General features: G+C 34.6%; 2 protein-coding genes across 4 annotated transcripts; both read right to left on the bottom strand.

Annotated features, from left to right (window-relative positions):
* Positions 1-896: 896 nt before the first annotated feature.
* On the bottom strand, positions 897-5,321 carry LOC110776424 (probable protein phosphatase 2C 10). The gene is made up of 6 exons (XM_021981014.2): positions 5,019-5,321; positions 4,812-4,895; positions 3,492-3,731; positions 2,794-3,070; positions 1,917-2,071; positions 897-1,488 (listed from the first exon to the last, which is right to left on the bottom strand). The coding sequence occupies exons 2-6, from the start codon at positions 4,842-4,844 to the stop codon at positions 1,351-1,353; spliced, it is 843 nt and encodes a 280-aa protein (XP_021836706.1). The 5' UTR covers positions 4,845-4,895; positions 5,019-5,321; the 3' UTR covers positions 897-1,350.
* A 4,167-nt stretch (positions 5,322-9,488) lies between these two features.
* On the bottom strand, positions 9,489-14,904 carry LOC110776503 (cryptochrome-1). 3 transcript variants are annotated; one of them, XM_021981090.2, is made up of 5 exons: positions 14,163-14,904; positions 12,958-13,176; positions 11,883-12,589; positions 10,623-11,422; positions 9,489-9,906 (listed from the first exon to the last, which is right to left on the bottom strand). In XM_021981090.2, exons 1-5 carry the CDS (start codon positions 14,470-14,472, stop codon positions 9,903-9,905), a joined length of 2,040 nt encoding a protein of 679 aa, XP_021836782.2. In that variant the 5' UTR covers positions 14,473-14,904; the 3' UTR covers positions 9,489-9,902. The 3 variants fall into 3 exon arrangements, with proteins under 3 accessions (XP_021836782.2, XP_056693828.1, XP_021836829.2); XM_056837850.1 differs by having other exon boundaries at positions 11,883-12,586; positions 14,163-14,844; XM_021981137.2 differs by lacking the exon at positions 9,489-9,906 and having other exon boundaries at positions 10,619-11,422; positions 14,163-14,844.
* Between the last annotated feature and the right edge of the window lie 1,066 nt (positions 14,905-15,970).

Here is a 15,970-nt window from a genome sequence, read left to right as displayed (position 1 = left end):
ATAGATTGCGTACACACTAGATTACCCAATAATACTCCTAGCATTTGTAGAGCTTCATTGAAGCAAATTGTCAAAAGCTACTGCTGCCAACCCTCCTCATAGCCTTTCAGCTTTCATCTTCCACATTATGACATTGAAGGCAATTTTCCACATTGTCCAAATATGTAGGCGTCCTTCACCGGCTTTTTGCCATCCTAGTACCATATTCGAACTAGGTCCCCACTCAAATTTGTGTTCATTACTGGCCACAAAATGTCAAAATAGGAAGATGATTAGGGCTCGACGCGGTAGATTGGATCATGGGAAAGAGAAAGAATCAAGTTGTCTTCAAGACAGAGTCCATTTAACAAGTCTAAAGGAAGTTCCACCCTAACACGGATTGTATATTGTACGAAAAATAGTTGAGTCATTAAACATGTGTGGTCCTTGTATTAAGACAGATATGATCAGAAAGATGTATTCGAACACCTAAAGATGGTTGTGGCCCGACATAGCCTAAGGCCCAACCCAAACCAACACGAAAAAGCTCGAACCGGCATAGACACGAAATATCACTATGTCTACGGACACTTTTTTCTTTTTGTGAAAAAGCACGACAGGGACCGGCCGGCCTGACCCAACCCGACAAGACAAAACATACTAAATTTAACACTAGGCTTAGGCACGACCCGGTCCTGCAAAACACGAGGGCACGTAGGCCTATGCTCCATTTTTTGAAACATTCAGCTCAGCCCGACACAAACAAGATTGACGCGAGCCAGGCTTGTTCAAGCCACGGTCGATGGTTCAGCCCGAAGCCTGCCCCGACCTGACACATAGCCATCTTTACTGACATCCCTTTCTTAAATCGCAATGCAAGTGGAACATCCGGAGAACATCATAGCAAAGCCCTAACATTCAACATAAAAAATTATTATTATTTCTAATAAAAATCAAAATAGCTATTACATTTGTACAATGCAATATGTCTTCCTAATTGGACAATAACACCATTAATAATCCACTTCATAATCATCTTCTACAATCTGTAACAAAGAAATTGCTCCACATTCTTAAAGCCACACAGAACACTACATATCCATTCGCGCGCATTCCTCCAGTTATAAAAAATCAAATTACACATGACAGAATTAACACATTCTGGCAAAAGAATAATAACAATATATGCATCAATCTCGAACTTTTCCTTCCCGGGAAAGAGAAATTTTTTCCACAAAAAATCAGTGTTTACAAACAAGTAAGCATATTCCCCCGTTCTTCATGGACACGAATCAAAGCTGTGTGCAAAACATAGCAGCTATCACCTGTGATTTAACTAAAACAGCTTGTGAGTTGTGACAGAGGTTTATATCACCGGAATCTTACTACGATACAAGATATGTCATCCTTGCTTTCTCTCTTCAATGCTTCAGATGCTAATTGTTTCGCTGCCTTTACTGGATCTTTTGTCTTTCTTGCAATGTTCACGGCCTCTTGATTAGACATTACCTGAACAAAATATAGGCCGTTACTACACTTTGGTCAAGAGCTGCATCACATTATTAAGCAAAAGGCATCACCGGAGGTGTTCGGCTGAGCCAAAAGGTCTAAGATTTGAACTTGATCTGGCTTGAACCCAAATAAGTGTGTGTTCTATTCACCTGGTTTTCACTCATTTTCTCTATATGAACTTAATTGAACTTAACTAAACTCATTTGAACTTATTAGAACATATCAAAGTTTATTCTAGTTATTAATTGTACTTGATCAACCCTTATTTTTCATGAACCTATCTTATCCGAGCTTATCTGAACTTATTATAAGTGGAAATAAGGTGAACATAACAGAGCTTAAGTTGCAGTTCAAAGGGTTCTTACTAGGTAGCTAACTAAGAAAAGAACAAAGGCAAATAATTGTATTGAAGTCTAAAAAATCACCTTCCATAGACCATCACTTGCAAGAATAAGGAGTTCCGCATTGATGTCAATAGTCATATCTCGTACATCTGGGTCTGAACGGAGATGTGACTTCAGGCTTTTATCCCCAAAAGCACGAGACACTGCTAGCTGACCGTTCACCCTAGGAACATCTCCTAATAAATAAGCAGGGAAAGGAAAAAATATCTTTAAACCAAGTAGAGTAATTGATATATAGTTATCTGAAGGATGTTTAATTTTACTGCAGCAACAAACAAGTAACAAGCATATAGGCACTTCCAGTTAACAATATTACGTGACTTAAACAAGTGAGAAGTGCACATTTTACTGTAAATCAGTAGGCCATAAGGGATAATCTTTATCAGGAATCATCAAGCATATATCATGGATTTATGAATGAAACAATGAAAGATACAAACAGGCAAAGGAAACACATAAAAATAAAGATGCGGATCAAATCAAACAGATTGAAGGAGGGGAGAGTATAAACGTAGATAACAAATATTGAGAAGCAGGAAGATAACAGTGTTTCACAAGGCAGTAATAATCATGTTAGAGAGACTGACAAGCTAATGACAGTAAAAAAAGTTGGTGTTAGTGAGCTAATAAGTATCATGCTTAGATGTCTCCACAATTTTCTACTGATGAAGTCCCTCCCAGTTACTACAGTCGTGGCTATTCACTAATCAGAAAACACTAATTCTATGAAATATCCAAGCACCGAAGACTAAATGAAATTTTGTGCACCGTAATAGTTACTTTAATCATGTAGTCAATGTACAAAAGTTTTTGTAGTTAACGAAAGAGTTCGAATTGCTTTGATTATTTGTTGATAAGATTAAAAAATAATTGGGAAATCAAAAGGAGGTCTAGAAACCTGGCATATTTGAGACAAATCCTCCTTTGCCCTCAATAGTTGCTCTGTCTATGTTAGGCTCATGATCAACAGTCATCTGCAGAGCTTGACCCCCTCTCGAGATAACTGCTCGGGAATCTCCAAGATTAGCAACCCATAACCTTTTTCCATTAATAAGAATAGCAGTAACAGCGGTGGAACCGCCTCTTGCAATATCAGTAGCTTGAGACAGAATATCTTCATCAGTTTTCTCATATGCCTTAGGAATCGATCTTCCCGGGTCAACCCAAAACTCTTCCTAAGAAACAATGGATAGAGAAAGAAGCATAAGAAATTAATCAATTATGATCATTTTTACATGAAATTTGATTAATTTAACAATACTATAGCCTCGTTCTCAACAGATAGGTCACATTTGACTTTTCCAGTCAACCTACATCAACTTTGAGTATGACTATTACTTGTACCTTTATCAATTCATGATGTTGTAGAAATCACTCCATATAATTATATAAATCTATAATCCAACGAAAAATTTCTTTAAATTAAACTAATGATTCGGAGTAATATTTTTCACATTCATAACCATTACGGAGTATAATTTTTGAAAAATATACGTCAAAGTTAGAATGTAAGACCAGTAAAGTCATAGATGACTTTATGTAAGGACCAAGTGAGAATAGATTATTAGCTAAAAGAAAACCAACCAATTAACAAACCTCCTTGAAAATATTCCGAAACAGATTTTTCTGGAGGTAGGAAGGTACGGCATCTCCCAAATGGCCATCAAATATAGCGAACAGTCCAAGCTCATGTTCTTGCATCATTTCAAACTTAGCAACATGATAATCCTCCATAGAATGGTCAGCTTTTCCTTTAACGAGACTGTATCCAAACGTGATTTGACCTTGATTGCTTCTTCCTTTTCCTGAAGTGAATGAACTTTGTTGCCCACTTATCTAGAAAAAAAGGTAAACCCAAGAAATATTTTTGTATTATTGAACATAAACAATATACTCTGTACTTTGTAAGCAACAACGAGTATGGGCATGATTGATTACGAATGACAATTCCCCTTCTCTGTCAAACATATGCTCACTGAAGTACATAGTATAATTCATTTGTTTCAAAATATTTGCAACACTTTGACTTTTACAAAATTCACACACTAATTGTCACTCTTATATTCACTGAAGTACTTAGTATAATTCATCTGTTTCATAATATTTGCAACTCTGTGACTTGTGCAGAATTCACAAAGTAATTGTCATGAGTTTTATGTAAAATTTTGTTAGAGTGGTCTCAATGTATAATTTCTTTATACAATTCGTACTAATAGTAATAGATACAGAGTACACCGTAGTACGGAGTAATTAAAGTTATAATCGGTCAAGTCGTGAATAGCGTGTTAAAGTATTAAGAAACGAAGGAACCACAATGCTACAACTAAAAATATCAATGAGGTCGCAGTGGTTAAAACTGAGGGGTTATGTACGATAGGTCTCAGTTTCGAATCCATCAACCCATTTGTAATTTATAAGCCCTTGTGAGTTGGCTCATTCGCACCAATAAAAAAAGTTAATAAAACAAATATGCTATAACTAAAATACTTTCATTTCATAATCAACTACCTCCACAAAAATGAATTCTACACCTAAAATTAAACGTGGGGGGAACCATTTTACAGTACCCCCAATGTAAAAGGTGCGCAATTATGGAAGAATATCAGGATAAAATCAACTTTTTAGGAAAAAATTTCATTTCCTTTTATAAATTAATATCAATTTTGATTAGCTGGGTTCCAGAATTAATAAAAATATTAATAACTTTTTAATGTAGCAAAACTAAAAATCAGTTCATCATTCAACCAAAACAGCTCAGAATTTCAATGAAACTGTTGAGGATTATAATTTAGCAGAAACCTAAACCCCCAAAGACACTAATCATCAAATAAATTGCAATTTCATCTTCGTTTTCGTAATTATCAATCACAATATAATCGAGCAGAACAAAAATTGGCGAAACAGAGAGAATTTTACCTCGGAAGCATTGAAACAGCATAAGCGGTCCATGGAATTCTAATAATTGATGATCAGCAGCAATTCCAACGAGGTTTTATAATTCTATAAACAAAATTCCAACTATTAGAATTCCATAAAAACCAACCAAAAATTCAAAGTCAACCAACTGCAACGTCAAAGTATAATCACGGGAAAAAAATTAAAAAAAGGAAAACAAATTCTTACCAGACTCAATAAAAGTCGGGATAAAAGAGCTGGTGGTGGCGGTAACGGCGGCGGCGGTGGTGGTGACGATGGCGGGTTGTTGTACTTTTCTGCGTGTGGCCAACTTTGTAACCGCCTTAAGAGAGAGAGAGAAGAGAAATTTGAGAGTTCAGAGTATAAATAAATGATTAAATAAAATTAATTTAAAAGGGGGAAATGATTTAATTAAGGAAGTGAATGAAAGGGTTGAAAAAGAAAAGGAGATTTTATGAATAAAGGGAAGCTGCCTGCCTAGCAGTAGGTCTTGAACGAAGTACGACTTATTCCGTGTTGACTTTCTTCCTCTTTCTCTCTCCTAAAAAAACATACAAATACAAAAACAACAAGATTGTACAACACACAACACATATGGACCAAAGAGTGATGTAAAAAGGTATTATTTTCGTTTTAAAATATTTGATTTTTTTTTTTTTTTGCGTAGTTTATATGAAAATGAATACAATAAATTAATGTGTAAGTGAGGTAAATGGTGATATTTTAATTATTTGGGTGAAAGAGAAATGATTATAAAAAAAAGGGCAAGTGGAGTAAAAAGAACAGAGAAACAATAAATAATCAATGGTATCGTGCCAAAAAAAAGAAGTGATGCAAGTATTTAGAAACGGCTGAAATAGGCAAGTATTGGAAGTTTTAGGAACGGAGAGAGTAGCATAAGGCATGTTTTTTTATCAACTGCAAAGTGTGTTTGGTAGATTAGGGGGTGATGATTCGGATGGCGGTGTACCCGAGCTTTCAAAGCTCTACCCTTTTTCTTTAATAACTGTGTAGGACGAGTGAAAAAAAATCAAAAATCTCTTATCTGCGTCACAATGAATTAAAAAAGCCTACGTAAAAATCTCACGATGACACAAAACCCACACATCTCAAAATTAACTTCTCGCTTTCATTTGACTTTGACAAAAAAAAGTTTTCAAAATTAGGTTTACGACATCTAACTTCACCGAACCTCTAGAATTAATTCTTATTAAGATGCTGTACGGGATACTCCCGTGGCCCAAATAAAATACAAGAATGGCTTATTATAGAATTTGGGCCCAAATGGCAAAAGGGCCAAGGCCCAAATGAAATGACCTATTATTCCTCATCCCCCTATAAATACACATTTATGGGGGAAGGTAAACTCTCTCTACACTCTCTCTCCTATCTCACTGCTTTATATCACAATATGATACTAATGTTGGGCGTTGGAGGCCCTGATCCGGGGAGCCTCCCCCGGGTTCGGGTTCACCTTGCAGGCACTATCTCCCCGCTCAAGATATAAAGATCCGACCACACCACTCGATTCCGATACCGAAACAGATGCCTTAAAAAAGTTTTCCCACAATGATAGTGCACCAAAAAAGAGTTCCATCCACTTTTCCTTGCAATATCGATATTTGGAGTACAAGTTTTTCATTAAAAAAGTTCTTGCATGCGCCGGGTAAACAGTAAAATTATTGTATATTGGGTAATTTTTAATCAATCATGATTAACCTTCAACTAATTCTGATTAACTTTCTACATTAGAAAATAACTCTTAATGGTTAAATTATTTAAAAGGTTGTAGTTACCTTTATCTATTATGAGTAATTTTAAGGATTAAATTTTTTGTAAAGAAAATTTAAACAGTTAAAGAAAAAACGACTTTTATGCTATATTTAGTTAAATGTAAATCATTTTTAAGTGACTATGCACTAACCTTACACTATACTCGTCTTATTTTAGAGTTTGTGTTTTCATGTCCAATAACTGAGACTGAATCCCGTCTACACCAGTTATCATCTTATCAGTTTCGACTCTCTTTACCCACAATTTAAGTCAATATATTGACCAACCGACCATCAAACTTACAGGATTGGAGATTTGATTTGCAATCATTGTCAACATACTAGTAGTACCCTTAAAAAGTTAAAAACAACAAACATTAAAAGTTTGGATTTGGAGAGATCAATTAAATCAAACATCTGAAAAGTCTTAGATGACAATTTAACATTTATAAGACTAAGGTTAAGCTTTTTTTCATAGTCGGCTTAAGTTGTCGACCGTCCACGCAATAACAAGTTTTTCTAGTGTCAAATATGTTACCAATATGAAGTACTACGTACAAGTATTAATTAAGTGGGGTATATTATTAATATCACAATTTTGTTGCCTAAAGATAAGGGTATTCCGACATAAAGGGTGTTAAAAAACGGTTTTGGACGAAAAAATGGACCGGATTGGACCTCTTGTTTGATCTGATAAAAATAACAATTACTTTAAATTTAGTTTTAGGTTGAATTATTTTTTGCTTACAAATTTGCATGCTATACCATATCAGGAAAAATAAGGATTGATCAAGTACAATTTATAACTAAAATAAGTTATTATAAGTTCATATAAGTTAAAATAATTTTAGATAACATAAGTGAAAAACAGTTGAATAGAAATAGAACACACCTATAGTGACATATATTGTAGGTTACTGTATTTTGAATTAATTCATACAAGTATTAAGTTGTCTTGAAAAATGCAATCTGTCCTTTTTTCCCCTCCATATTTTATAAAAGATGATGACAAATTATTTTTACCACCTAAAAATTTAAAACTTGTATGTTACCACCAAAAAATAAATCAAAACTTGTGTTTTTTACCACCTGAAAGCGAAAAAATAGATGAAACATTTATGTATGGCTACCTAATTCAATTTTCCTTCAATTTTTTACACTTCCTGTGTGATTTTCTTTAACTCTTCCACTTTTCACTTTTTACTTTCACTAAATTTTGTGAATCAATGGTGGTGAAAATTTATGTAAATTCATGGAACCTAAGAAACTTGGGGAAGAGAAGATAGTTAAATACATGAAATCGTGGAAGAATAGAACATATAGAAGTATTACCGTTATTGTCGCACCCTACAAAATATTTTCATGTATTTTTCCATCTTTCAGGTGATAACAAATAAATTTTAAATTTTTTGTAGGTGGTAAAATACAAGTTTCAGTTTTTTAGGTGGTAAAAAACAAATTTTCGGTTGTTTTAGGTAGTAAAAAACAATTTATCCTGGAAACAATTAAGAAAAACAAAAACAAAACGATTTTACAAGTCGAGTTGGGTAAATCAATTTTTATCGATCATATCCAGTTTCGATATTTGGGTCTTAACTTATCAAAATTTCAATCTTCGATCAAGTTTAGACGTGGACCAGGACCTATATACTTGCATCATTTTTTATTTTCTGAGTAGTCAATTTCCACATTCTATAAACAGAAAGGAAGGATTGTGGAGTATTGCTTAGGGAAGAAGCAATATTATTGGTTCACAAAATCACAAGTCATCTTGAATTTTATCCTGAATTTATTCGGATAGCCAATCAACGATGCTTCCCTAAAAGACTGAAACTTCCTTCAGTACAAATCCTATCTCAAATCAGGCAACACGCTTGTACGGAGTACCCCGTGTGCAACACGGGTATAAAACATAAAATATGTTTTCTATGAAATCGTCATATGCATATAATCACTAATATCAACATTACAAATATAATTATTTGACTAGAAGCTACTAGAAGCTACAAATATAAAGATTTGATTATAAAATACAATTATTTGATTGAAGATTATAATTAATAAGCAGTATAACTATTTGATCACGTTGACTCATTAAATAGTAACTATTTGATTAAACAGTGTATTTATTTGGTAAGAAACTGGTCTTATACATAAGATCGCCTTATATAAGTGTTTATATAAATTCATCACTGACTTCTCTAGTAAATTACTGAATAATTTCACACTCGCAGGACTCGTTGCATCACCATGGACATTAACACTGACTTCTCTAGTAAATACTGAATATTTCCATTTACATGCAACTTCATTACAATTACCATTACCATTACCATTACCATTACCATTACCATTACCATTACCATCATCATCACCATTACCATTACCATCATCACCTGTGGACTTGTAGTGGAACATTTGGTAGAGAGTAGAGACTAGACTCTGTTATGTTCACCTTATCTCCGTAGAACATTTGGTAGAGACTAGACTTTGTTTTGTTCACCTTATTTCCACTTATTTTAGGAAATGGATTTTAGGAAATCAGGTGAATAGAACACACATTAACAAATGAATATCTCTAGTAAATATTAAACACAAGTCCATTACATACAACTTCATTACCATTACCATTACCATTACCATTACCACCTATGGACTTGTAGTTAGAACATTTGCTATTGACTACACTTTGTTCTGTTCACCTTATTACCACTTATTTCAAGAAAAACAAGTGAAAATCAGTTGAATAGAACACACGTTAACAAACGGGTTTCTCTAGTAAATACTTAACACGACCATTTACACACAATTTCATTACCATTACCATTACCATTACCATTTACATAGTTCTATCATCGAAACAATATGAAAATCAGGCAACTGAAGTGATTCTTATTCACAGAGATGCAAAACAAAGAACCATGCATTATTGACAATATAGTAGCAAATATATTTCACAATAAGGAAAATGGTACAAGCCTGGGATTTATTCAAGGCTACACATCCCTACAATGATCATGACTCTTCTTCTTCTTCTTCCCCCTGCAAAGGGAACGAACTACAACTATACAGCAAAACTACACACTATAATGGATTACAAGCAGAGCTGCTGATATTTTTTAATAAGCCAAAATGGCATAAGCAGAGCTGCCAATTTTCAATCAATCGAGCTGAGTTTTAATGTCTGCTTTTCAGTGAATACACCGAGATGTAGATAAAACATAAACAAGCCGAGCCTCCAACCATGACTTGCATTTTAGTAGTATCACTGCATTAGGATATACAGATTTCTATCTTCGGCTGCTCTCCCAGAACCATTTCAACTGTCAATGACATGGTATTTCATACATTAGATCAGTTTATCACATGATAGAATTCCAATTAACTAGCTACAACTTCAACAATATCCTTCTTCTAATCTTTATTTTTCCATTACTGTTTTCCATGTTTGTTTTCCGGCATTGTCCTATATAAAAAATAAGGGGAAAACATGATTTATACATTATCTTCCCACAACCAATTTCCTAACCAAACAAATAAAATTGTATAGAAAGTTGATCATGTTTGCCATATTAGTATTTAGAAAATCATCAGCAAAATATTAGCATTTAGAAAAAAAAAATTACTGATTAAAGAGAAGTTATTCATAGTCTGGGATTGTGGTGGTGATTTGACACTTATTTGCATCTGTGCATAAGAATATATCCGGCCTCTCGGGAGCTGTTTCATACCAATGTAGTGAAAAGTTGTTTTTTTAAAAAACAATGGCTAAGCCCCAATTTAAGATTAAAGGCTCCGTTCCATTCGACTTATTTTGTCAGAACTGAACTAGACTAACTTAACTGGACTTATTTTGTTTGAAATAAGTCAACATAAGTCGAATAGAACAGAGCCTGAGCCTAACAGTTCAGTTGCATAAAAGTGTGGACAAGGAAGGATTCTACTTAACGGTCATAAAAGTGCCTGAAACACCAGAATCGGTCACACCATCATTATTATTTTTCAGGACAAATAGGTTATGACAAAGTTAAGGGCTTACCCAGTTTGAGAAAGCCGTCTCCAATTCACCAGTTCGTGCGATTGTGGATGCCTCTGCAGAAACGAGGACCCTTGTCCCATTCCCGCTTCATCACTAATATACTGATCTGCAAATGTAGAACTCGAAGGAGACCAAACAGGAACCACCCCACTACTCCGGCTACCACCAGAAGTACTTGATGAGTCAGCTGTAGACTCTTCTATCTCTATATTCTGCAACCCGTACGTGATGTTTACCCGTGGTGGTTGTGGTGGTGGAATCACATTATTATTTCTTCTTGGAGATTGTTCAACCCCTTGATTTCTTGGAACCTCTGCTCTCACATTTCCCACTGAATGTTGTTGAACCTCTGAAGAAGTTTCATAATCATCAACCCTAAACAAGGTTGTGGTGATGCTAGGCACCATCTGGTCCTCATGACGGGGCCGGTTAACCTCATTTTGGTTGTTATCGTTCCTCGCGGGTTCACGATCAATATCCATCCGTAAATCTTGAGGAAATTCAATAGGGGCAAATTCGGCAGAATCGCCGAGACCTTCTTCTGTCCCATTCTCAATAGATGCCCTGTAAGCTGCTTCTTGTTCCCACATACTTGTAAGCGCTTCTTGGAGTCTTACTTTTGCTGCATCTATTCCTACAATGGGAAGTGGGTAATTTGACCCTAACTCTACCCCTGCAGCTTGTAGTACGGATTCCGGGGCATTCCATGGGTGATGGATCCATTCTGTTGGTAGCCTTGCAAGTTCTGGGAGCCACCGCCTTACATATTCTCCGTTTGGATCGAATTTGTAGCCTTCAAACTAGAAAGACAAAGATTAATCCAGAAAAGAAGTACACAACATTTCTCATGCTTGTTTTCTCAATTTAAGGTCTTAAGGTTCCGTTCTATTGGACTTAATTATATTAACTGAACTTATCTTAACTTATTTCAACTTATCTTAACTTATTTTATCTGAAAAAAACTTATTTTGTCTAAAATAAATAAGTGTGTGAAAATGTCTGAAAAAAACTTAATGTTTTCATCTGAACTTAATTGAACTTATCTAAAGTTATCTGAACTTAACTTAATTGGATTTATCTGAACTTATTTTGTCTGAAATAAGTCAAAATAATTTGAACAGAACAAAGCCTTAGTCTGTTAGAACTTTAATTAGGTGAAAAAGTAACTTTGTCAAAGAAACAAAAGTAACATAATTCCCCTTAATTCCCTACAATATATGGCTAAATCATAGCAAAAACATCAAATTGGTAGTATGATACCTGAGGATTATCTATTCGGTCAACCTCACGGCCATCAGGGAGAGTCCCCGTTATATATTGCCAGCCAAGGGCATCACTTTCAAGATCAGCATCCAAAAGGGTATCCCAGAAGTACTTCATCCCCCACCTCCATGGAAGTTGCAGAACCTTCACAAAGAAGCTAGAAACAACAACCCGTATTCTATCATGTAGCCAACCAGAAGCCCACAACTCTCTCATACCAGCATCAACCAAAGGATAACCCGTTCTACCTTGTCTCCACGCCTTGAAGTAGCTTTCATCCACCACCCACGGGAAAAACTTGAGGTGCCCAAGTAAAGGCCTCTCGTGGCTATACGGGTGGTTAAAGCTCATATATCTTGAGTATTCTCTCAAACCGATTGATTTCAGAAACAAATTGCAACTCTCGTCACCTGCTGTGTTCCCTTCATTTGCCCATGAGACTTGCTTGATGCGTACTAGGTGGAAGACCTTTCGTACACTGACCTCTCCAAAGTGAAGGTGAGGAGAGAGAAAGGAGGTTGTTGCACTATCAGCCTTTCTTCGATTCTCTGAGTATTCAATCAAAGGTCCATTGACGAAAGTGGTTAAAGCTTTATCAGCACTGCTCCAACCAGGTGACCATGCTCTAGCAAGTAAGGCATTACTTCCTTTTTCTGAATCATCTTCAAATACCAATGTGTCTGATGGGCACTTCGAAATATCTCCTGATGGCAGGCATGAAATTAGTACAAAACTAGATTAGGTCCCGTGCACAAACAGATACGAGTATTATACAATAATATTATATTTGACAATTTTATAAAATATTTGAGTAACAAAGAATTGTTCGAAAATAAAGTTAGTACAAAAGATTTTGATAGATTTTCAAAAGATTAATAAAGTTTAAGTCAAATATACTGAATCTATTCCATAAAAAGTAATGGAAAAAAAAAAATTGGAGGGAAATTTTTTCACTAGGAAAAGGAAGTGACGCATGTCACTCCTGGTGTTTGTTTTAGTATAATGTAATAGAAAATCACCTTTCAAATTATTTTTAATCAAAGAACTTGGATGTTCATCAAGGATTACTAACCAGAGATTATCCTCTTAGGTGGAAGAAGTGGAGCCTCGGGATCAAAAGGCATGCTAAGGCATCTTTCCCAGAAAGAAGTAAAGGTATTAAACGGTTGGCCTGTCTCGTCAACAACTTCCCATGGTTCATACAGAAGATCAGCATTGAAGGAGCGCACGGTTATACCATGTGCTGTTAATACTTCTTTTGCACGGTGATCCCTAACAAGTGACAGAGGATCTGCAAATTTTGCAGACAAAAAATGAGAAAGAGTGAATGCAGTTTGTTGAACCAGTCAGAAGAAGCAGAGTAGCAGACTACATGATATAGAAGCTAACACAAGATTATAGTCAAACAAAGTGAATTATATTGAGCTGCTTAAAAGGAGAATGCAAGTTAAATTGATGAAGTTGCAATTTTTACATCAGTTTAATCACTGAAATCAGAATGTAACTATCAACTAACACAAGGTTATAGTCAAACAAAAGTGAATTATGTTGAGCTATTTGATCTTGATCATTGAAGAATGAAAAGGGGATATTAATTTGTACTCTTTACATCAGATTAATCAGTTAAATCAGAATTCGACTATCCAACTACTTGCAGAATAGCTTCTAGAAAGTTCTATGACAGTGTTCCTGATGTAATGCAGATAACAACAGACAAAGAGAACTGTAAACTCAGCTTCCACAATTTAGACATTCACATGTATGACCCAGATGTGCACATTCCATAAACACAGATTCATCATTACCAAACCCAAGCTTAAATTACTTGCTAAAGATTAGCATGTGAGTGCACAATTAGGCAAATTTGCCTTCTTTAGCATCAAATTAATTCCACCAAAGTCATGGATTAAACAATAACCCCAAAGGGGTAAGTAAATAATGGCATCACAAAGAACAAAAAGCTGCCAATCATTCAATCACATGACCAGAAACCTTACAACATGCTCACTGCAACAAAACCCTTAAAATCACACCAAATATAGCAAAGTAGCAAACCAAAAGGTCCAAAACCCTTACAACATCATAAATTACATTAAAATAAAAAACAACCCATAATTCTATTTAAACAAATAAACAAAACCCATGAATCAAATCAATAAACAAATATGAAATTCCAACAAAAACAATCAATAACCATTTAAAAAAACACCCAACAAAACCCATGTGACAGAATCAACCAAAAAGCAAAAATATAATTTAAAAAATTCAAAATTTTACCATATAAATGATTGAAGAAGAGCTGAGAAGCACCAGTAGACTTAAGAATCTCAATAAGTGAGGAAATACTATCAGTAGATCTCTTGGTAACAAGACAAGTACCAAGACTTTTCAAAGAAGAATCAAGCTGTGCTAAACTATGTTTCAACCACCACCTTGAAACTCTTCCTGGGTAATAATGGCCTTCTTCTTCAGGTGCCCAAATAAAAACACAAATTACTGATCCTGCTCTCACTGCTGCTGCTAAAGCTGGATTATCTTCTACCCTTAGATCCCTCCTCAACCATACTATTGTACACCCATCCACCATTTTTCTGCAATTTTTTGTCAATTAATAAAAAGAATAATAATTAAAAAAAAGTCCTATTTATACATCTAAAGGGGGAATCTGCAAAATTTGAAGATCTTTGGTATTTATTATGGTAAGTTTAATAAAAAGGACATTTGATTAGGTGGGTTTTTAATTTGTGTGTGTGGGTTTGGGGGTTTAATGATTGTATAATTTCTTTCTTTATCAAGATAATTGAGGGTGGTGAAATTATAACTCCATGATTTTGGGGTACAAGAACATGAAAGCAATAGGATTGAGAAGTCACAGGTGACTCCACATGGGAGGAGAGAGAAAATTTTCAGAGCAAGGTTGGAGAAGAAGAAAGAGGATAAGTGGTTAGTAATGTCTGCTACTGCTTGAGTGGGGGATACAAAGAAAATTGAATAGCAAATTTCAGCCACAACTTTTTCATTTTTATTTTTCTTGATTTTTATTTTTATTATTGGTCTGTTTTTTGTTTTTACTAGTAATAATAATATTCTTATCCCAGTTGCAATTTCTATAGAACCAAATCCTATTTTGTGACTTTAAAAAAAAATAAAAAAAAAATCCTATTTTGTGAAAATGGGTTGGAACTTTTACTAGTGCTTTTTCATGCATCATGGAGTACAAAACTTTGGTGGAGAGAACATTATTATACTCTCTCTATCCTTCTTTGATTGTCCCCGCAAAGCGAATTTCACTTTATTACTGTAATACTTTGTGTAATTATTCCGTATAATTTTATGTATCATAGTTATAATTACAATCGTAATAGGATACTTTATAAAAGACATCATACACCGATTTATGATGTTGGGTGTCGATTGTCTTCTGATGACATATCGGCATAAATGTTGTCGGGATATAGTGAATCTTAGGTATAAGAAGTAGGAAGATGAGGGGAAGGTTGGATATATTGGTGGAGATCTAGCAAAGTTTATAGCGATATGTCATTTAACGCATCCAAATCAAAGTTGGTGCTACCATATACACTTCTTTATATGATCGATGCTCTGAGCACTCACACTATTGTAGATGTGGCACTCAAAAATTACACATCTTCTCTGAGGCATGAGTATTGAGCACCAAACGTACAATAGATAATGTATTAGATTGCTATCATTTTAAAAAAAAAAAGTTCAAAGTCACATCTCGCTATTATCATGTTTACAAAAAAAATAGTACGTAGTAGGTCTAAACATGTTCAATTTTGGTTTGTCCTTGCTCTTACCCTACCAACCTAATTGGATTGAACAACCTCACATAGTTAGATATGAGAAGAGTAATTAAACTTGTTTCACTGAAAATTGAAAACAATATCGAATTTGTTTAATGGATATGAGTTAGCAATTAAATGTTAACGTATGTGAGATTAATCGGTTTCGGATAAAATATCTCTACTAAAAATTTTAAAAAATAATGTTTTTTCATATCGTGATGCCACATGTCACTTCTTTAACTTTTTTTTTCCCGTAAATCAACATTTATTTCTCAC

Source organism: Spinacia oleracea, chromosome 2, assembly GCF_020520425.1.
Source record: "Spinacia oleracea cultivar Varoflay chromosome 2, BTI_SOV_V1, whole genome shotgun sequence".
NCBI classification, from domain to species: domain Eukaryota; kingdom Viridiplantae; phylum Streptophyta; class Magnoliopsida; order Caryophyllales; family Amaranthaceae; genus Spinacia; species Spinacia oleracea.
This window is presented reverse-complemented; position numbering and strand designations above follow the sequence as displayed.